This window comes from Tamandua tetradactyla, chromosome 7 (genome assembly GCF_023851605.1).
Source record: "Tamandua tetradactyla isolate mTamTet1 chromosome 7, mTamTet1.pri, whole genome shotgun sequence".
NCBI lineage: Eukaryota > Metazoa > Chordata > Mammalia > Pilosa > Myrmecophagidae > Tamandua > Tamandua tetradactyla.
In genome coordinates this window covers 68,848,167-68,868,710 of record NC_135333.1, presented here as the reverse complement: position 1 = coordinate 68,868,710, position 20,544 = coordinate 68,848,167, and the positions used below count along the sequence as shown (strand labels likewise).

At 43.8% G+C, this 20,544-nt stretch overlaps 2 protein-coding genes and 1 long non-coding RNA gene across 12 annotated transcripts in view; 2 read left to right on the top strand and 1 right to left on the bottom strand.

Annotated features, from left to right (window-relative positions):
• Positions 1-8,224, top strand: part of CHD4 (chromodomain helicase DNA binding protein 4) — a 32,552-nt gene extending 24,328 nt beyond the window's left edge. For 5 of the 9 annotated variants that reach the window (XM_077169819.1, XM_077169815.1, XM_077169812.1 and 2 more), the window contains 5 exons: positions 2,490-2,598; positions 2,709-2,841; positions 6,343-6,538; positions 7,284-7,447; positions 7,618-8,224. In XM_077169819.1, the coding sequence (XP_077025934.1) occupies positions 2,490-2,598; positions 2,709-2,841; positions 6,343-6,538; positions 7,284-7,447; positions 7,618-7,635 (620 nt within the window). In that variant the 3' untranslated portion in view covers positions 7,636-8,224. Of the gene's footprint in view, positions 1-2,489; positions 2,599-2,708; positions 2,842-6,342; positions 6,542-7,283; positions 7,448-7,617 lie in introns of all 9 variants that reach the window. The other 4 variants (XM_077169818.1, XM_077169820.1, XM_077169816.1 and 1 more) reach the window with 1 other exon arrangement.
• Positions 5,504-9,025, bottom strand: LOC143691409 (uncharacterized). 2 transcript variants are annotated; one of them, XR_013179508.1, is made up of 3 exons: positions 8,950-9,025; positions 6,608-8,133; positions 5,504-6,016 (listed from the first exon to the last, which is right to left on the bottom strand). It is a non-coding gene; the product is annotated as an uncharacterized LOC143691409 (long non-coding RNA). The 2 variants fall into 2 exon arrangements; XR_013179509.1 differs by having other exon boundaries at positions 7,574-8,133.
• A 22-nt stretch (positions 9,026-9,047) lies between these two features.
• Positions 9,048-20,412, top strand: NOP2 (NOP2 nucleolar protein). The gene is made up of 17 exons (XM_077169810.1): positions 9,048-9,161; positions 9,402-9,511; positions 9,599-9,649; positions 10,553-10,598; positions 10,770-10,858; positions 11,041-11,273; positions 13,367-13,422; positions 13,543-13,705; positions 13,806-14,003; positions 15,265-15,354; positions 16,409-16,496; positions 16,567-16,707; positions 17,284-17,423; positions 17,578-17,667; positions 17,802-17,924; positions 18,026-18,254; positions 19,658-20,412. The coding sequence occupies exons 2-17, from the start codon at positions 9,406-9,408 to the stop codon at positions 20,266-20,268; spliced, it is 2,454 nt and encodes an 817-aa protein (XP_077025925.1). The 5' UTR covers positions 9,048-9,161; positions 9,402-9,405; the 3' UTR covers positions 20,269-20,412.
• The last annotated feature ends 132 nt before the right edge of the window (positions 20,413-20,544 follow it).

The following is a 20,544-nucleotide window of genomic DNA, read 5'->3' as shown; positions in this document are numbered from 1 at the left end:
TCATCACCATGATCATTTCTTAGAATATCTGCATCACTTCAGAAAAAGAAATAACAAGAAAAAAGAAAGAACTCATACATACCATACTTCTTACCCCTCCCTCTCATTGACCACTAGTATTTCCACCTACCCTATATATATATATATATATTTTGTGTTTTTTTTGCATGGGCAGTCACCAGAAATTGAACCCAGGTCTCTGGCATGGTGTTTGAGTTTCCGGCACGGCAGGCGAAAATTCTGCCACTGAGCCACTGTCATGCCGTTCGCCCTACACAATATATTTTAACCTTTGTCCCCCTATTTTTTTTTCTATATCCCTTACCACTCTCTTTCATTGATCACTAGCATTTCAATCTACTCAATTATTTTAACATTTGTTCCCCCTATTATTTATTTATTTTTAATCCAAATGTTTTACTCATCTGTGCATACCATAGATAAAAGGAGCATCAGACACATGGTTTTCATAATCACACAGTCACATTGCGAATGCTATTTCATTATACATTCATCTTCAAGAAACATGGCTACTGGAACACAGCTCTACAGTTTCAGGCACTTTCCTCTAGCCTCTCTAGTATACCTTAAACTAAAAAGGGGATATCTATATAATGCATAAATAACTTCTTGACTCTGTTTGAAATCTTTCAGCCACTGACACTTTATTTTGTCTGATTTCTCTCTTCACCGTTTCAGTCAAGAAGGTTTCCTCAATCCCTTGATGCCGAGTCACAGCTCATTCTAGGATTTCTGTCCCACGTTGCCAGGGAGGTTTACACCCCTGGGAGTTATGTCCCATGTAGAGACGGGAAGGGCAGTGAGTTTGCTTGCTGTGTTGACTGAGAGAGAGATAGGCCACATCTGAGCAACAAAAGAGGTTCTCTGGGAGGGTGACTCTTAGGCCTCAATTTTTTTTTAAATACAGTTGTATTGAGATACACTCACACACCCTATAGACCATCTGAAGTGTACAATCACTGGCTCACAGTATCATCACATAGTTGTGCATACATGATTAATTTTGTGACATTTTCATTACTCCAGAAAGGAAATAAAAAATAAAAACCAAATCCTCACATACCCCTTATCCCTCCTCCCACCCACCCATTGACTGATAGTATTAGTGTGGTACATTTGTTAACTGTTAATGAAATAATATTAAAATATTACTGTTAACCATAGTCCATAGTTTGCAATAGGTACATTTTTCCCCATGTATCCATCTATTATTACTTTTTTAACATTTGTTCCCCCTATTATTTATTTATTTTTAATCCATATGTTTTACTTATCTGCCCATACCGTAGATAAAAGGACCATCAGACACAAGGTTTTCACAATCACACAGTCGCATTATGAATGCTGTATCATTATGCAATCATCTTTAAGAAACATGGCTACTGGAATACAGCTCTACAGTTTCAGCACTTCCCTCTAGCCTCTCTAGAGGCCCCTTAAACTAAAAAGGGAATATCTGTATAAGACGTAAGAATAACCTCCAGGACAACCTCTTGACTCTGTTTGAAATCCCTTAGCCACTGACACTTCATTTTGTCTCATTTCTCTCTTCCCCATTTCCATTGGAAAGGTTTTCTCAATCCCTTGATGCAGAATCACATCTCATTCTAGGATTTTTCTCCCACGTTGCTAGGGAGGTTTACACCCCTGGGAGTTATGTCCCACATGGAGATGGGGAGGGCAGTGAGTTTACTTGTTGTGTTGGCTGAGAGAGAGAGGCCACATCTGAGCAGCAAAAGTGGTTCTCTGGGGGTGAAGTAGGCTTAGCCTATCCTTTGTGGGGATAAGTTTTGTATGAACAAACCCCAAAATTGAGGCTCAGCTATTGATTTGGTTGTCCCTACTGCTTGTGAGAATATCAGGAATTCTCCAAATAGGGAAGTTGCATTTTCCCCCTTTCTTGCCATCCCCCCAAGGGGACTTTGCAAATACTCCTTTATTCACTATTCAAATCACTCTGGGATTTATCGGGGCATTAGAGTGGGCAAATCTACAAAGTCTCATGCCCTATTTAAGGTTCCATGTACTTATGGTGTTCATTTAACTTGTGATGGACTATAATTAATAGTACAGTTATAAAAATGTTCTTTTGTGAATTCTAACAAATGTACCACACTAATGCAAGGTGTTAATAATAGGGGATATATGGAACTCTATGTTTTATGCATGTTTTTTCTGTAAACCTACAACTTCTCTAAAAAAACAAACAAAAAATCCATAGTGATACAGGAAGAGAAAGAGTGTCTACAAAAATGTACTGGATACATCACACTAAAAAGAGAAATGTGGGGAGCACTGTGTTTGAGATCAAAGACTGGGTGAGAGAATGCCAAGTTGATTGCAACCTTCCATGGATTCCAGAGGCTTGCTACTAAAATAGTATCTGGGGGCAGGAATAAATGGCTTTATAATTCTCAGAGATGTTTACCTTTATTTTTCTCCTCAACCTTCCCTAAATTACTCTTCAGAGTTACACTCCCTTTGGCAGAATGAGGAGCGGGCAGCCACAGTCACCAAGAAGACTTATGAGATCTGGCATCGACGGCATGACTACTGGCTGCTGGCTGGCATCATAAAGTATCCTTTGTCTGAGCCTGGGCTGAGGTGCTTGGTGAAGGGTTCAGTAGGTCCCCAGTGTGAGGTTCTTAATTCCCTTGTTTTGTTTTTCCTGAGCACTTTTCCAATAGCCATGGCTATGCTCGGTGGCAGGACATCCAGAATGACCCACGTTATGCCATCCTCAATGAGCCTTTCAAAGGTGAAATGAACCGTGGCAATTTCTTAGAAATCAAGAATAAGTTTCTAGCACGAAGATTCAAGGTGAGAAGGGTGGGGAAGAATACAGCTTTTAAATGACAGCCTTTTACGTGCAGAAGGAGCAGCAAAGGAGGGAGTCTGTTCAGTCATTCATACTGTTATATTCTCCATTGTAGTTAATATTTTGTATCCCATGAAGTGCTTTTTTCCAGGTAGCTTAAACATCAGGGATAAAGACATACAGAGTTGAAAATTAACCATCTGTATAAGAACTGTAGATGACTATGTGCTTAATACATGATGTAGACTAATGCTGGGGTTTGTGGGGGAACACTGTAGGTTGAAGTATTCGTGAATGCTATTCAGAGATGGGACTGAATTGGATCTCTGTCAAGGTAGGGCCATCCTTGTACTGCTCGTACTTTTTGGGAGCTCTTTAACAGATAACCTGTGTGGTGAAAGGGGTAGGAGTGCATACAAGAGGCAGATGTCTGTTTTCAGATTCACTAGGGCTCAGCTCATGATGAGGGCAGCTCATTCAGGATGTCAGCAGACATTCATTGAGGGCCCCTTATGTGCAGACCACCAGATGGGATACAAAGAAGACGTGGATCTTGAACATATTTGGAGGAGTAGGGAAGGTGCACTGATAAACCTTCAAGTCTCTTCTCCTGGAGCTTTCCATTTAAAGTAGAGGCAAACATGTGAACAAGTGAATACCATTTTGTTTATAGGGAGGGAGACTGCTGAATGCTGTAACAAAGTTCTCCAGAGGGAAGTTGGGGAGGGGAAAAGGAGCTTACAAAGAAGGTGGCATTGGAGTAAAGCTTTGATGAATGGGATAGAGATTGTAGAATGAGGAGGGTATTTGAACCAAAGGGATAAGTTTGGGCAAAGACAGACTCAACAAAGCTTAGGGTGTTTGGAAACAGAAAATACTCCTCCTGTTGGGCTATGGAAAACATCTGTGTTGGGTGAGGTCAGAGGTAGGGTTCGAAAGAGAGAGGTAAAGGCTAGAGGTCAGTAGGTGGGTTTAGCACCAGATTAGAGAGTTCAGACTTTACCCTACAGTTGATGGGCAGCCACTGAAAGTTTGGGGACAGTGTTGATATGACCAAAGAAAATTGAAACAGGATTCATGGGATCATAGAACTATCACATAGCAACCAAGTAACAGAAGTGGGACAAGGAGCCAATAGATACATATTTGTAGTCATGAGGTATTAAGGGCCTAGGCTGTGATGCTAACTGCGGAAAAAGATTAAGTATCAAGAAAACAATACCAAAGAATTTAAAGAACTCACTGATTTACCATAGAGGTTGGCAAATATTTCTGTAAAGGGCCAGATAGTAGATATCTTAGACTTTGTGGGCCATTTGATGTCTGCAGCCAACACCCTAACTCTGTCTTTGTAATGTGAAAGCAACTATAGGTGGTACATAATTGAATTATTTGAGGATGTGTTCCCCCAAAATTTTATTTATGGACACTAAAATGTGAATTTCATATGATTTTCATGAAGTGCCGTGTAATATTTTGATTTTGATTTTTTTTCAACCATTTAAAAATGTAAGAACCATTCTTAGCTCTTGGATTGTACAAAACCAGGTGGCAGGTCAGATTTGGCCCACTGGCCCTAACTGACTGACTTCTGACTTACTGGATTTGAGCTACAAAGGGAGTGACTCCAAAGATAAGCTGTGACTCCAATGTCAGATGACTGACATTGGGGGCGTAAATAGGTGTTATGTAGATTCACATCACAGCATTAGGCAAGTTGGTGAGAAGTTTATTTATTGATGGGTATAGTGAGGTAAGGAGATGGAGTAGTTTGTAGAAAAGAATGACTTCAATTTTAGACAAGTTATTTGATGTTTCTCACAAACACCTCCCTCCCTACCATAAATGAGTATAATCAGAGAGTGATCAGGCTTTAAGATGCAAGTTTGAGAAGAATCAAGTCATCTGCATAGAGGTGCTGGTGGAAGCTAGGAAAGGAGAGATCTTTTGGCAGAATACTTTAGAACAGCAGTGAGGCAAAGGCTAAACCTGAAGAATGCCCATAGTTCAAGACAGGAAGAGGGAGTTGTTAGCAAAAGAGGTGGCTGGTTTGTTGCAGATAAATTAGTAGGCACTGATGGGACCAGGCCTTGTGGAAGAAACAAAAGTCTATTATTCTCAGGACATCCCTTTCCTCATTTTCTTGAAGAATCAGTGGGTATTTAAGAACTAATTTAAAAACCAGCAATTTTGCTGCTTGGAACATATTTCAAAGATCTCCTCAGCTTAATCAGGCATTTAATTTTTGGTGGTGGGGACCTAGAAGCGACCTAGATGACTGACATTGGGGGCGTAAATAGGTGTTATGTAGATTCACATCACAGCATTAGGCAACAGTTAAAAGCTCCAAAATATATATGCATGTAACAGCATAAATGAGCTTTTAAAAAAGGTATATAATGAGCAAAACAGCATTTTATATGTACAGAACAGCATTCTGTAAACTAGAAATGTGTGTATGAAACAATAATACCCAATTTTGAAGAATATACACAAAATGACACAACGTAAGTATATTAGAAGGGTTGCCCGTCAAAGACCAAGTTCTCGTGACTGAAGGAGAATGGAGTGAGATACGGGGATAAAAGAAAAAAAGTTTTATTATTTTTAATTTTTATAAACTACTTTTAAAAAGAGTAAAACAAAAATTATATGGTAGGTTTATCTATAAGGTGGACTACTATGCAAGAGTAGTTTTTTTTGAAGTAGTTTATTTTGAAAAGTAGTTGACAAAGGAAGATGCACAATACAGAATTTTTGAGTGAAAACATGATACAGATATTTATGTGATCTCAATTATGTAAAAGACATACAGGCATGGGTGTTGGTTAGCTGATGGCTGGGGGTAAGTGGCCGTACTGAGTCAGTCACACAGACACACAGCACACAGCACATGACTCAGGAGACAACCCTCAGGGGTGAGTGGAAGGTGTCCGCTTTATTGAGGAAGTGCACAGGCTTATATAGGCTGGGAGCATGCAGGGACACGTGTCGGGCTAGGATTGATCACCGTTGTTGCTAGGGTGGAGGGCGGATTTCTGGGATTGGCGCTTTTGGTGCAAACCACCACTAGTTCCGGGAGGAAAGCCGGTCGCGGGCTAGGCCATTTTGTGTTGCCTTGCATCAACCACGGCAGCCATGTTGGCAAATTATGACATCTCCGTCACATGGGAAAATCTGGAAAGAAAAACAAAATGTTTACATATTTGTAGGAGGTGGGACCATGTATAATTTTAATTCTTTCTACATTCTGTATTTTCTCAATTGGGTTTTTATCCTTACTGTGTGAGATTCAATAAGAGACCCCCCTTCCCCCCCCCCAAAAAAAGAAAAGGCAATGTAATGTTGAACAGCTTGGGTGTAGATCCACCCATGAAGTTCTTTATCGGATTTTATTATATGGAGGAAGAAGGCAAGTCCACTAGGTGAGGCCGAAAGGCCCATCAGAAATAAGCCAAGTGAATGTCGGTCCAACTCCCCTCTCCTTTTCATCCCTTGTCCAGCTCTTGGAACAAGCCCTGGTGATTGAGGAACAGTTGCGCCGGGCAGCTTACCTGAACATGTCAGAGGACCCCTCTCACCCTTCCATGGCCCTAAATACCCGTTTTGCTGAGGTGGAGTGTTTGGCAGAGAGTCATCAGCATCTGTCCAAGGAGTCAATGGCAGGAAACAAACCAGCCAATGCAGTCCTGCACAAAGGTAGCCAGTGGCTCCCCTGCCTCCTGCTGGTTCAGCCTCCTCCCCACTCCACCCCTCCATAACACTTACATACTTCTTTCCCAAACTTCTTAGGGGGTCCCTTTGTCTGGAAGGGTAGGATGTGCGGTGGGTCTTTACCTTCCTCCTTGGAAAGGAAGCTTCTATTTTAGAGGCAGTCAAGACAGCAATTCGTAGCCTTTTAACTTTGAAATATGTTCATGTTTTTGGAGGTAGAAGGCAAAGCAGAATAATGTGTCATCTGGGATACTTTAGAGGTAATGTTAGGTAATTTAAGATCCCTTGACATTCTAGGCCCCTTTCCACATTTTGTCCCTAATTAAAATAAAACTCTGCAAAGAGGGTAGATGGTGAAATGAAGAAAAAGGTTTTTTGTTTTTGTTTTTTTTTAAATATAAAGGGAGTGGGGGGCAGATCTAGAAGGTGGAGGGAGAGGAAAGACAAGAATGAGAAAGGAGATGAATACGCTCTTGAGAAGTGGAAGAGGCAAGGGAAAATAAGGATTTAGGTTACTTTAAAAAGCACAGAATCGTGGAATAGGAGGAATAGGAATAGGAGCATGTTGGAGGCCATTTCTTGTGACTGATAAAAGACAGACCACGCTCCAAGAGTCTAGCACATCACAGGTACTTGGTCATTAAGAAGTGATGGGGGGCTGGTCCACTGTGGTGGAAGGATATGAGTCTTGACCACCACAGCTCACCACCTCTTTTTTTTCCTCCTGCAGTTCTGAAACAGCTGGAAGAACTGCTGAGTGACATGAAAGCCGATGTGACTCGACTCCCAGCTACCATTGCCCGAATTCCCCCAGTTGCTGTGAGGCTACAGATGTCAGAGCGTAACATTCTCAGCCGCCTGGCAAACCGGGCACCTGAACCTCCCCCACAGCAGGTAGGGCCATTTTCTGCTTCTGGCCAGTTCTTCCAGCAGAACTATTCTGGAACTTGTAATATTGCACTATGTTCCTAGCTTTACATGCTGGGCAGGCGGGGTTGTCTATCAGGGAATTCCCTTAACTGTTGTGGGCTGGAATTCTGACTTCCTTGGCTCTTTCCCTACAGGTAGCCCAGCAGCAGTGAAGATCCAGATTGATGATACCACCTCCACCGCTGAGCAGTGACCTTCCTCTTTCCCTTGTCCCAGCTTCTCTCCTGGGGGCCTGAGAGACTCTCCTTCCTTCTGTCCCATCGTCCATGTTGTAAAGAAACAGCCCCCCAACCCTGGGGGAGGGGGAGGGAGTGAGGGGCAGTGGTGCCCTTCCTGCTGGAGAGACATGCAGCAGTAGCGCCGGCGCCATCTGCAGGGAGCTGGTGGGCTGGCCCTCTGGGCCCTGGCTTCTCCCCGCTGTAAAGCTGTAACGTCTGTTACACACAAAACTGTTGGTGGGTTCCCGCCAGGCTTGAAGAAAATGATCTGAATTTCTTCCTCCTTTTGGTTTTATTTTGTTGGTTTAATTTGTGTTTTCTTTTAATCCTTTTTGGGGTATTCAGAGTGGGCCGGGCCCCTGGGTGAGACACAGCTACCTCTGTTGGCATCTTTTTAATACCAGGAACCCAGCGGCTCCAGCCACTGAGCGGCTAGAACGAAATAAAGTGAAAAATTAAAATAAAAAAAAAAAAGCATAAAAAAAACAGCAAATTTCTTGATGAAAATAAAAATTTCCTTGTATTTTAGTGCTCTGGTTCAGTGTGGGTGTAGGTGCAGGTGGATGAGTGTGTATGACAGGAGTCCTGGGAAATGAAACTAGATACTACCTTGTGTCTGTGGGCAAAGCCAGGTGTGCTCCCAACCAAGGGTGTCTCAACCTGTGGAAAGTGAGCCTTCCAAACTGCCTGGGCCTCTGCCCTGCACTGCTTAGTGGCTCTGACCTTGAGCATGTTCTTTAATTACTGAGCTACGAACTTATCACAGATAAAATAAGGACAGCTTCCTCATAAAATGGCAGGGATTACACCAGTAAGGTGCCTGGAACAGTTTTTGACGCCTACCAAGCACTACCTCACTGTCTATTTGAAGCCAGGTGGAAGGAGGTTCCTGTGGTCAACTTTTGCGGAACTAGGATGCAAATTTTTTCCTAGGCACTGGGAAACCTTACCTGAGTGGGGCTAAGTAGGAGTCTGTGGGGTGTACAAGGAAGAAGGTTTCCTAATCAGAAGTTTGGGGGATGGAGATTAAGTGGCCTGCAGGTTCTATGATCTTGAGGCTGGACGTAGGGCGGTCGGTGGGATGTTGCGGGAGAGTTACAGCCTGGTTCGAGGGCTACTTTTTTTACTTTAAATCTGTCGTGAGGCCAAAAGTCATCGCCGGGAGGGTGGATCGGGGGAGCTGAGAGCGGCTCGGTCCCCATTCCCGCCTCCCTCGGGAGCTATATGTGGGGCGGAATGCTTCCATACCTCCCCGGCGAGTTCGCAAAGCGGACGCAGGATCCGGACCCGCCGCCACAGCCGAACAGTAACCGGAAGGGGCGGGGCCATGAGGCGAGTGCGGCCTGTGCGCCTGCGCGGGACTTTTCCGTGGAGTGGGTGGTCCGAAAGCTAGCTCGGGAGTGCACGTGGAGTGTGGCACGGGGGGCCGAGGGGCAGCTTAGGCCTCGTCCGGCTTTCGGGTGAGCAAAGGGTGTGTTTGGAGGCAGTCGGGGGAAGAAGGGTGGCAGCGCTGACCTGGACTGGTGTGTGGGACCCCAGTTCCGGGTCTTAGGGTGGGTGGCGGTTAGTTGGGTCTCAAAAGGCTGTCCGGGGCTCCGAGCCGAGATTCTGGTCGAGGTGGTGCTCTGTTCCTGCGCTAATTCCTGAGCATGCGTTCCTCTTGCAACGCGCCATTCCGCCTTCGATTTTTTTCCCTCCAGTATCATGGGGCGCAAGTTGGACCCTACGAAGAAGGAGAAGCGCGGGCCGGGCCGAAAGGCCCGTAAACAGAAAGGTGCCGAGACAGAGCTCGCCAGATTCTTGCCTGCAGGTAAGGGTCAATCAGGGTCAATCCTGGCTCCCCTCCAGCTCCTGGATTTTGCTCTTATCTATCAATAACAGCCTCCCTTGTTTTTAGCCTCTTCACTTTCCGTTCAAGTGAAACCTTCTCTGTATGATTTATTGGAAAGTAAGTATGAACGAAATATTTGTCAGTATGATTAAAATTTAGAACTTACGGGAGATGCCACGAGTACACAAGTACCCATGCAAGGAGAGGTGCATTTTAACAACGTGGGAGTTCACAGGAAGGGAAATCCCAGGCAGTTAGGGAATTACAAAATATTTTTTTTGCTAAGGAGCTAGGTTTTGAAAAATGGTTAGCATTTGGCAAGTGGGAAGGGACAAGCCAGTCACTGTGAGCTGGATTGTGGAAGAAATGGAGATTGATTTTTACCGTGGTGGATTGGTGGATAGTCTGCTTGAGTGCCGCGGGGCAGACTGGTGGGAGGGCAGACTGGAAGGTAGTTTATTTGGGGCTTTGTATAAACGATAAAGATTCCTAAGGTATTACCAAATGCCTGGCACCATACCAAACCCATTAGACATAGTGATATCATTTCATCCTGCCTGTGAGGGCAGCCCTATTGTCTTGATTAACAGTTGAAAAAGTAGAAACTGAGAGTTTAAGTGACTTGTGTAGTTATTAAATGACATGGTCAAAAATTAAATTTTTTATTTCTTGGAGAATTATGAAAAATAGTTGTGAAAAAATCTATTGTATTTGGTAACTGATTACATAGAGAGTAAAAGAAAGGGCAAAAGAAAAGATAAATTTTGAATCTGGGTTGTTATGAGAATGATGATGTTTGTTATTAGAACCTGAAGTCTGAAGGGAGACCCAGTTTGAATTTCGTTGATGAACAGCCAGATGAGTGCTTAGTTTCTTTTTATCCAGCTTCTGGCAGAGTACTGTGGAGTGAGTTACAGTCTACTCCCTTTCATTAGTGTAAGTTTTCTTCCTGTCTTTACTTTCTCCCCCACTTCTTTTCTTTTCCCCTGTATCCTCCTATTCTGCCTCTATTTTTTACAGCTGGTGATGAAAATTCCAAGAGGTTGTCTAGTCGTGCTCGAAAGAGGTGAGTGTGGGTGTTCAGATTTACATAGATTAAACTGATGCTGCTCATATTTAGCCATATGGAATAGGCTGATGAGCAGGACTGATTTGGGACTCGCTGCTTTGAATCTGTGATGGGGAATGGCAGAGCCTGCAGGTGTATTCCCGTTTCCTCACCCATATATCTTTCCAGGGCAGCCAAGAGGAGGTTGGGCTCTGCTCAAGCCCTTGAGATGAATAAGTCTCTTAGGGCTAAACCATTGCCTGGAAAGCTGCCAAAAGGTTAGTGAAAATAGGTGGGTGCTATGTGAGGGTTCTCTGGGTCTTTGGCCAGCAGTTCTGGGAGAAAGGAACAGTCAGGAGGATATTTTTAGGGGAAAGTCCAGGATCCAGGGGTTGTGGGACAAGGAAGTGTGTGACTACCATCAGTCTAGGATTCTTTAAATGCTTAGAAATCTCTGCAGGAGCTGTCCAGACACCTGGTAAGAAGGCAGCCCAGTCCTTATACAGCACTGCTCAGGGCAAGAAGTGTCGGGCACCATCCCATAGCAGTGATGATGAGGAGGAGAAGGAAGACCCTGAGGAAGATGGGGAAGTGACCCAGGGGGACCTCTGGGGCTCTGAGGACAGTGACAGTGATACCAACATGGTAGATGATTATGGAGCTGATTCCAGCTCAGAGGAGCAAGATGAAGAGGTGAGATTCAGTGGATATTGAGTAAGGTATCCTTGCCTCTTGGTTTCTTTCCAGATCTTGTTGCTATTCCTCTGTGACAAGGATAAACCTTACTAGAGAAGAAGGATTTTAGTGCTTTCTCATTCTTTCTCTACTACCTGACATTCTCAGTGCATGAGCAGGTTTAGAAGAGCTATTGAATAGAAACTTTACAAAGGAGAGAGTGCTCAGTGATGGTGAGGATGTGGTAAGGTGAGCACCTGTGTGTGCCACTGATGGGAATGGAAATACATGCAGACTTTTAAGGTTTGTTATCTAGGAACTTTAAAAAGTTTCTTCCTTTTGACCTGATTAGGAAGATAACCCAAAATGTAGGCAGGTTTATGTGATGTGTAAAAGGTTATTTACCCTCTTACACAATTAATATTAGGAAAATTCAAACATGATAGAGCTCTGTGGAGTAGAAAAGGAAAGCCCTCATTTGTACGCCTCCCACAGCCTCCTTCTTTCTTGTTCTTTTTTTTTTAATTTTTATTAATAAAACCAATCAACATATGAACATTCTTTTTTTATCACATAGTTGTATATTTACCATCATGATCATTTCTTAGAATATTTGCATCAATTCAGAAAAAGAAATAAAAAGAAAACAGAAAAAAAATTCATACATACCATACCCCTTACCCCTCCCTTTCATTGATCCCTAGCATTTCAATCTACTACATTTATTTTAACATTTGTTCCCCCTATTATTTATTTATTTTTAATCCATATGTTTTACTCATCTGTTCATAAGGTAGATAAAAGAAGCATCAGACACAAGGTTTTCACATCACACAGTCACATTGCAAATGCTATATCATTATACAATCATCTTCAAGAAACATGGCTACTGGAATACAGCTCTACATTTTCAGGCAGTTCCCTCCAGCCTCTCTGTTATACCTTAACTAAAAAGGTGATATCTATTTAATGAGTAAGAATAACCTCCAGGATAACCTCTTGAGTCTGTTTGGGATCTCTCAGCCATTGACACTTTATTTTGTCTCATTTCTCTCTTCACCCTTTCAGTTGAGAAGGTTTTCTCAATCCCTTGGTGCACAACCTCCTTTTTTCAACAAAGTTATGTTAATTTTGCAGTCACTTCCCCCTAAAAAAACAAACAAACAAACAAATTCAACAAATGGTGCTGCAATAACAGAATACTCACACGGAAAAATAATAAAATGTGACCCTACCGTACAGCATACAAAAAAAAAAAATCAGTTGACCAAAGATTTAGTGCAGACCAGTTTTAATGATGTTATTCTAGAATTTATTTCCAGATGATGATTGAGAAGTAATAAAAAAATGATGCCAGGTGCTATAACAATAATAGAATTTACTATTTCCTGGGATTTTTTGTTTTTTTTTTTTTTAATGGAGTGTGCTGGATGTATGTATAGTTTTGTTCAGATGACTAGAATCTAGAAATGCTGTTGCTGATATTGATGTATAGCATACAGCTATTGGTCTTTATGTATATATGTATATGTATCATTTGAATTTTTTGAAACTTGTAGTTGTGCTGTCGACTTTGGAAAAAGTATCCTAGTTGTACCATGTTGGATTGTCATTGTACAGAAATTGACAGCCATATTGGTCTAGAAACATTATATTTAATTTTTTTCCATTTATAAGGGATAACAATATTAAATATCTAAGGTCTTATCTACATGGGTTTGATTACAGAAACTAATAAAGTATTTTCTAAATAAAAAAATATACATACATCTAGAGAGAGAGTAAATCTGGAATAAAAGAACACAAAATGAATGTTCAAAGGCAGAATTTCCCTCTTGTGCACATGGGGATATGTACTCACCTTTTAATCTTTTTTTTATGGAGAAGGAAACTACAAAAGTAAACAATATAACCCACCATCTTTGATCCATTTATTTAGCTTCAACAATAATAATCAACATTGTGCCAATAGTTTTTCATTTCTTCAGCTTTCATACTTCCTTTGAGAGCAGGCGTTACATTTGTATCTAGGAAGAAGTAAAACAGAAGGTACTACATAAGATGGTGGAAGGACAGGCTTTGCATTACTGGTGCCTTGTCTCTATTTTCAGTTGCTGCCAATTGAAAGGGCTGCTCAGAAGCAGAAGGCCCAGGAAACTGTTGCTGAGTAAGTTTTGGAAACTGTTAGGATGAAGAATGGGCAGTGGCTGGGATGGGGACAGCTGTGAGGGAGAGGGAAGAGTATGTTGTGGTCTGTGAGTCCCTCTGTTTCTGGACCTGTTTCCAGGGGCCGATGGAATGAGGAAGAGACTGATGAAGAGGAGGAAGAGAAGAAAGTATCCCCTGAGCTGGGTGGCACAAAGGATGACGAGGTAGATGGAGACCTGCAGATCAGCGTGGAGGAGGAGGAGCCATTCGTGCTGCCCCCTGCTGGGGAGATGGAGCACAATATCCTTCCACTGCAGGATGAGGGACATGGGGGGGAGGTGTTTGGGAGGGGGTTTATAGATCTTGCAGCAGCATGGAACAGTTCTTTAACCAGGCTCACATGCCCAGGCAGCAGACCTACAGCGAGTTCACAAGCGCATCCAGGATATAGTGGGAGTGCTGCGGGATTTTGGGAGTCAGCGGGAGGAAGGTCGGTCTCGTTCAGAATATCTGAACCGACTCCAGAAGGATCTGGCCATCTATTACTCGTATGGAGATTTCCTGCTTGGCAAGCTCATGGACCTCTTCCCTCTGTCTGAGGTACTGCATTGCCAATCTCATGTCTCTGTTTTTCTTCACCTTCTCTGTCTCTCGCTCTCTGTCTTTTTTTTTTTTTTTTAACATTTTTATGGTGAAATATAACGTAAAAAAAAGCATATTTTAAAGTGTGTTAAACAAGTAGTTATAGAACAGATTTCAGAGTTTGGTATGGGTTGCAGTTCCTCAATTTTAAGTATTTCCTTCTAGCTGCTCCAAGACACTAGAGACTGAAAGAAATATCAGTGTAATGATTCAGCAGTCATACTTTTATTCAGTCCTATCTTTTCTGTCATAACTCCTCCTTCTCCTTGGATCCCTCTCCCAAAATCCTAGAGGGACATTTGGGCTATGTCCATTCTAACATTTTCGTTGGAAAAGGGTGTCAATAATATGGGATAGGGGGTTGGAACTAGTTGATGTTCTTGAGAGGCTGGCCCCTCTGCATTTCAGTACTTATCTGGCCTAGGAACCCATCTGGAGGTTGTAGGTTTCTGGAAAGTAATCTTAGTGGGTAAAACTTTTGTAGAATCTTAGATAAAGTCCTAGGTATTCTCTAAAGGTTTGGCAGGAATGGTTTTGGTTGGGGTTTGGCAGACTGCGGTAATTAGCAATATTTAGCTGAAGCCATAGTAAGAATAGCCTCCAGAATAAACTCTTGACTCCATTTGAACTCTCTTAGCCACTGATACCTTATTCTGTCACATTTCTTTTTTCCCCTTTTGGTCAGGAAGGTGTTGTTGATCCCAGTGTCAGGGCCAGGCTCATTCCAGGGAGTCATGCCCCATGTTGCCAGGGAGACTTTTGCCTCTGGATGTCAGGTCCTGAGTAGGGGAGACGATAATGATTTAGCTTGCAGAGTTGGGCTTAGAGAGGCCACATTCGAGCGACAAAAGAGGTTTTCTGGAAGGAGCTCTTAAGCATAACTATAGGTAGTCTTAGCTTCTTCACTACAGAAACACTCTTCACAAGGGCAAGCCTCAAGATCAAGGGCTTAGCTTATTGACTTGGGAGTCCTGCGGTTTGAGACAGTGTCAGGGGTTTCCCCATTGGTAAAGTTTAATAGTTCCGTATTTTTTCTCTAGCCCCTCAAGGAACTGCCAATACATTCTAATTATCTGCTCAACATATTCTGGGATGTGTCCAGGTATTATATTAAGCTATACAGAATGACAAGCCCTCATTCCCATTCTGGGCCCCATACGTTTTGGTTGTTTAAATGTGCTATTCAGACATGCTCTCACCTGCCATCTTGCCCCTCCAGTTGGTGGAGTTCTTAGAAGCTAATGAGGTGCCGCGGCCCATCACCCTCCGGACCAACACCTTGAAAACCCGGCGCCGGGACCTTGCTCAGGTGAGGGGTGCGTTTTAAGGTTTGCTTATCTCAGGAGGGGCCTATTTCTGCCAACTCCAGGAATTCCCTTACCCCACCTTAACTGGATGAAGTCTTAACATCTGAGTTTTTCTTGGAACAAGAATGATTCCAGATGGCAACACTGGAGAGTCCTGGTGTCATGCTGGGCCTGCCTGACAATCTCAGGGTCTCTGCGGAGTGGGAAACCTGTCCCTCCAGTCCGTACTCTCTGTGACTGGGTTGAGACATCAACATCAGGAAGAAACTGGAAAGAGTTGTCTGCCTTCTAAATCATTGAGAAGCTGATGAAAACTGATTCCTGCTCCCAGAAAAAGATGCATATACACAAACAATACTGTTCTTTCGTTTTCTTTATTTTTGTGTTAGAATGTTTTTTTACATTCTATACCCCAAAATTCCCTTTCTCCTTGCCCTCTGTTTCCTGGCAACCTCTAATCTACTTTCTTTGCAAATTTACTACTTCTAGATAGCTCATATACACGACGTTATATACTATTTGTACTTCAATGCCTTACAAACAATATTTTTAAGTTCATTGTTTCCAGGGGTTCAGGGACCCCAAGTTAAAGACCCCTGTTCTAAAGTTGGTAGTGTGGTCCTGTGTTATTCATATATCCAAGTGAGGATAACCCAGTAGTTACCTTTAATATACTTTAACCAATACAGTATTAAATTTTAGAATAGCGAGGGGGCTTCGCCTCCTGGAAAACTAGAGACCACTTCCAGGAATAAAAGAGCAGGAGCTGGCAGACAACTCATTGGGATAGAGTTAAGATCTCCAGTTAGGAGCCTGAGGTTGAGGAGAAGGACACTGTAGGATGGGATGAGGAAGTGAAACTGGGTGGAGTGAGTCTGGGACAGTTTTGTTCTGAAGAGTTCCAAGAGTTGTGGTGTTCCAAGAGTTGTGGAGCTCCAAGGGTTCCAAGAGTTGTGGTGCCATGGGCCTTCTGCTGGAACCATGCTTTCCTCTCTTCCTGCTTTCTGAGTGTAGCAGCCTATGAGTTTTTAAAATTCTCATCCTTCTTCTCTTCAGGCTCTAATCAATCGTGGGGTTAACCTGGATCCCCTGGGCAAATGGTCAAAGACTGGACTAGTGGTGTATGATTCTTCGGTGCCCATTGGTAAGCATCTCCTGCCCCAGAGCCTTTCTCCCCCTGTTGCAGCCTGTCACAGGTGGGTCCTCCTCCACAGGTGCTACTCCTGAGTACCTGGCTGGCCACTACATGCTGCAGGGAGCCTCCAGCATGCTGCCTGTTATGGCCTTGGCACCCCAGGAACATGAGCGGATCCTGGACATGTGTTGTGCCCCTGGAGGAAAGACCAGCTATATAGGTACAGGAAGGGCAGGTGGGATGGGATTTGTTTGGCTTTCTGTGTTTGAGAATAGTGGTGACTCAGGAAGGCTATTAAACAGTGTCAGGCAGCTAGCAGAGGGGTTAGGAGCACAAATTCCAGATGTGTCACTGATTATCCAGATGACCTTGAGCAAGCTCCTGACTGATCCTTTTCTATCATTTGTAAAATGGGGTAGTACTTACACTTGGGTTGTGAGAACGGAGCTAACATGTTTTAAAGAACTTGTTCCAGTGTTCATCACATAAGCAGTCACAATAAAAGCACATAACGCTTTTACTAAGCTGTTGTCATCTGAAGGAAGGAATTTAGTCTGTAGGGTCAGAAAGAAGTATAGTAGGAGTGGAAGTCACATGAATGGGGGGCTTACTCATCCTAGGGGCCCAGTATGGTCTGGGGGAACCTGACCTGGATGGTAGGCAGTGGGACTCGGGCTTACTGGGAGTTTTGCCTTGAAGCAGTGAGCCTTCACCAGTGGGCTCCTCGGCTGCAGTGTGGGTGGCACATGGAGGCAGGGTAGCTGGTTGCTGAGCATGTGACCCTTCTGCCCCTCAGCCCAGCTGATGAAGAACACAGGTGTGATCCTGGCCAATGATGCCAATGCTGAGCGGCTCAAGAGTGTGGTGGGCAACCTTCACCGGTTGGGAGTAACCAACACCATTATCAGCCACTATGATGGGCGCCAGTTCCCTAAGGTGGATCTGAGACTCCCCCTCTCTGTGCTCTCCTGAGGCTTCTTCCATTTTACCTTCCCCCTTCTGGCACCAGCCTGCTCAGACTGGCCCCAAGACAATGAACAAGGCTATGCAGGTTGTAGAAAAGATCTGATTAGCCTACCGTTCCCCTCAGGTGGTGGGGGGCTTTGACCGAGTACTGCTGGATGCTCCCTGCAGTGGCACTGGAGTCATCTCCAAGGATCCAGCTGTGAAGACTAACAAGGTGAGGAGTTGGGTGTGCCTTGGAGAGCAGGAGTGTGAGGTTGAGGAGATTGAGCAGGCTATAGCTTACCTCTCTCCTCCTTGGGGTGCCTTTTGAAATAGTCACACCCCTGCCTGAATCTCTCCTTGGGACAGGATGAGAAGGACATCCTGCGCTGTGCCCACCTTCAGAAGGAGTTGCTTCTGAGTGCTATTGACTCTGTCAGTGCCACCTCCAAGACAGGAGGCTACCTAGTCTACTGTACCTGCTCTATCATGGTGAGACTTCGGTCAGGGCAGAGCAAGGGCAGAGGGGCTGGGAGGCCTTCAGTTCTGTGCTGCTTTCTCTCCCCCATCTTTGTCTCTGTTCATGCGTCCAGGTGGAGGAGAATGAGTGGGTGGTAGACTATGCCCTGAAAAGGAGGAATGTGCGGCTGGTACCCACGGGTCTTGACTTTGGCCAGGAAGGTTTTACCCGCTTTCGAGAAAGGCGCTTCCACCCCACTCTGCGTTCCACCCGCCGCTTCTACCCTCATACCCACAATATGGATGGTTTCTTTGTTGCCAAATTCAAGAAATTCTCTAATTCTATTCCTCAGTCCGAGACAGGTAAGTGATCTACTCTTTCTGCCCTTCATTACCACTTTGGCTCTTTCTACCTTTCAGGAGGCTTTAGAATGTGGATGTAGGGAAGGGAAGGACTTCTGCTTCTCTTATCCCAGCCTTTTCATGTTTGGATGAGAGGCCCTTTTCATCCCAACTACAGGTGTTTCTGAGCTCAGGACCCCATTTGAATGTGTTCACATGGCTGCCTTATCATTGGTTCTTGCAAATGGTTGCCGATGTTCAGCACTAAATGCATTCCAAATGCAGTATGTGGTTTCTTTTTCTTCTTGGCCCAGGTTTAATTTACTGGTAATGTATTTTTGTTGGTCCAGCATTCTTAGCACTGGGTTGGCAAGGGTTTCTTCAATGCCATCAGCAGTTCTCTGAGACCTTCACACTAATTGCAGATCATTTTCTCAGCCATTTTGAGGAGTCCGGCTGGCCTGGATCACCAAGGGGAGGGGTGGGGCTTTCTGAAACAAGCTTGAGCGCTCTGCATCCTGGGATTTAGCCTTGGGTTTAGTTGGAGGAGTGAGTGAGAGAGCTTCTGAACACAAACTGCATGATTTATTGAGTTAGTTTTTGTTTTTATTTAAATGATGTCCTTTACAAAAATCCAATCTGAATGTTAATGTAGAATGAAAACCTTGAGGTGATGAAACAGTTGGGATAATGGATGTGATGATGGTAGCATGGTATTGGGAAGGTAATTAATACCACTAATTCGTATACTTGAAAATAGGTAAAATGGGGAATTTTGAGTTGTGGATATTACTATAATTGAAAGTTTTTTAATAATAAGAAAAAAAATTTGCAGATTTAATGATAGTCCCTTTCTAAGACTCAGGCCACCCCCATGACTGAGGACCCTGATCAGTCCCTTGGGAAAGGGCCTTTCAAGAAAGCTGCCTTCGAGAAACAGAATGGCACTCCCAAAGGACTGCAGACTCCCACCATAAAAATAAACATAAAACATAAAAAAACTTATGTTTTACTAGCTTGTTTCTCCTTGCTGTTGATGTGCCTTCTTTTCCTGCATGCCATCAAAATCCATGTGAAAAAAAAAAAGTCTTGCTTGATTAAAAAAAAAAAGCCCAATACTTCAAGTTTATTCAGGAGACCGTGAGATTTCATCTCTCCTTTAGAATGTTTTGGTACTTGCTGTCCTCAATGTGGCGCAACTTCCCCATAAAACCTTTTGGCTCAAGGATGGAGGGAGGTATCCCTTCTCTCAGTAGATTGGTTTGTTCAAACAGTAATTGAATACAGAGCAGGTGAAGTTAAGTAATGTAAGGCCAGGGAGTCTGCTCTTACACTTGGTTAAGAGGTACTTCCCAATTTTGATGAAGACGATCTGCTGATGAGGCTCATTTTCTCATAACATCTGTTTAATTTTTTAACTACAGGACAGTCTGCAGCAGCCACCCCTACAAATGCAGACTTGCCTGACCTAAAGGGTCGTGTGGCCCCCACATCTGAGAACAGTAGCCAGCCACCCAAGAAGACCAAAGGAGCTGGGAAGGCGAAGCATGTACAGAAGCAGCACCGTCCCAGGAAGGCCTCCTTCCAGAAGCAGAATGGCATCTCCAAAGGTGCAGACTCAGAATTGTCCACGGAATCTTCTGACACAAGGGCCCAAGCTTCCTCCAAGGCCCAGGATAGCAGTCTGCCAGCTGAAAAAGCAAAAGTGATTGGGGAACCAGAGGTGATGAGGAAGCTAAAGCAAAAATCACCTAAACTGCAGCCCCTCAAGAAAGCTGTCTTCCTGAAAAAGAATGCCCCCAAGGGCATGGACTCAGAAATGCACGCTGTGCTATCCCTCTCCAAGACTGAGGCCACCCCCGTGACTGAGGACCCTGATCAGTCCCTTGGGAAAGGGCCTTTCAAGAAAGCTGCCTTCGAGAAACAAAATGGCACTCCCAAAGGACTGCAGACTCCCACCATCACCACCCTCAGACTTAACCGGCCCCCACCAGCAAAGAGGAGAAGATCGCAGTCGAGAGGCAGTAGCCAGTAGCTGTTGAGATGGATGTCTTGAGATGGATGGTTGAAAACTAGATTGGGGTGGTTTATTTCTTTTATTATTGGGTTTAAACTGTTCCTCCGTAGGATGGCTTCCCCACTGTGCAGACGTGAAATTTAATATACATTTTACAACCTCTGGCCATTGTGTTTTTTTTGGAGGGGCAGGTACTGGATTTGTTTCTTTAAGGGTAGTGGTGGATGATTGGGGTCTTCTGAAGAGAGAGGGAAGAGTGTAATAGTTATAAGAAATCAGATTAATTTCAGGCTC

Coding starts and splice junctions, on each gene's coding strand:
- NOP2 (XM_077169810.1), top strand. CDS start 9,406: ATGGGGCGCAAGTTGGACCCTACGAAGAAGGAGAAGCGCGGGCCGGGC. Junction 11,274..13,366: donor CAGAGGAGCAAGATGAAGAG/GTGAGATTCAGT, acceptor CTCTATTTTCAG/TTGCTGCCAATTGAAAGGGC. Junction 16,497..16,566: donor TGATTCTTCGGTGCCCATTG/GTAAGCATCTCC, acceptor CCTCCTCCACAG/GTGCTACTCCTGAGTACCTG.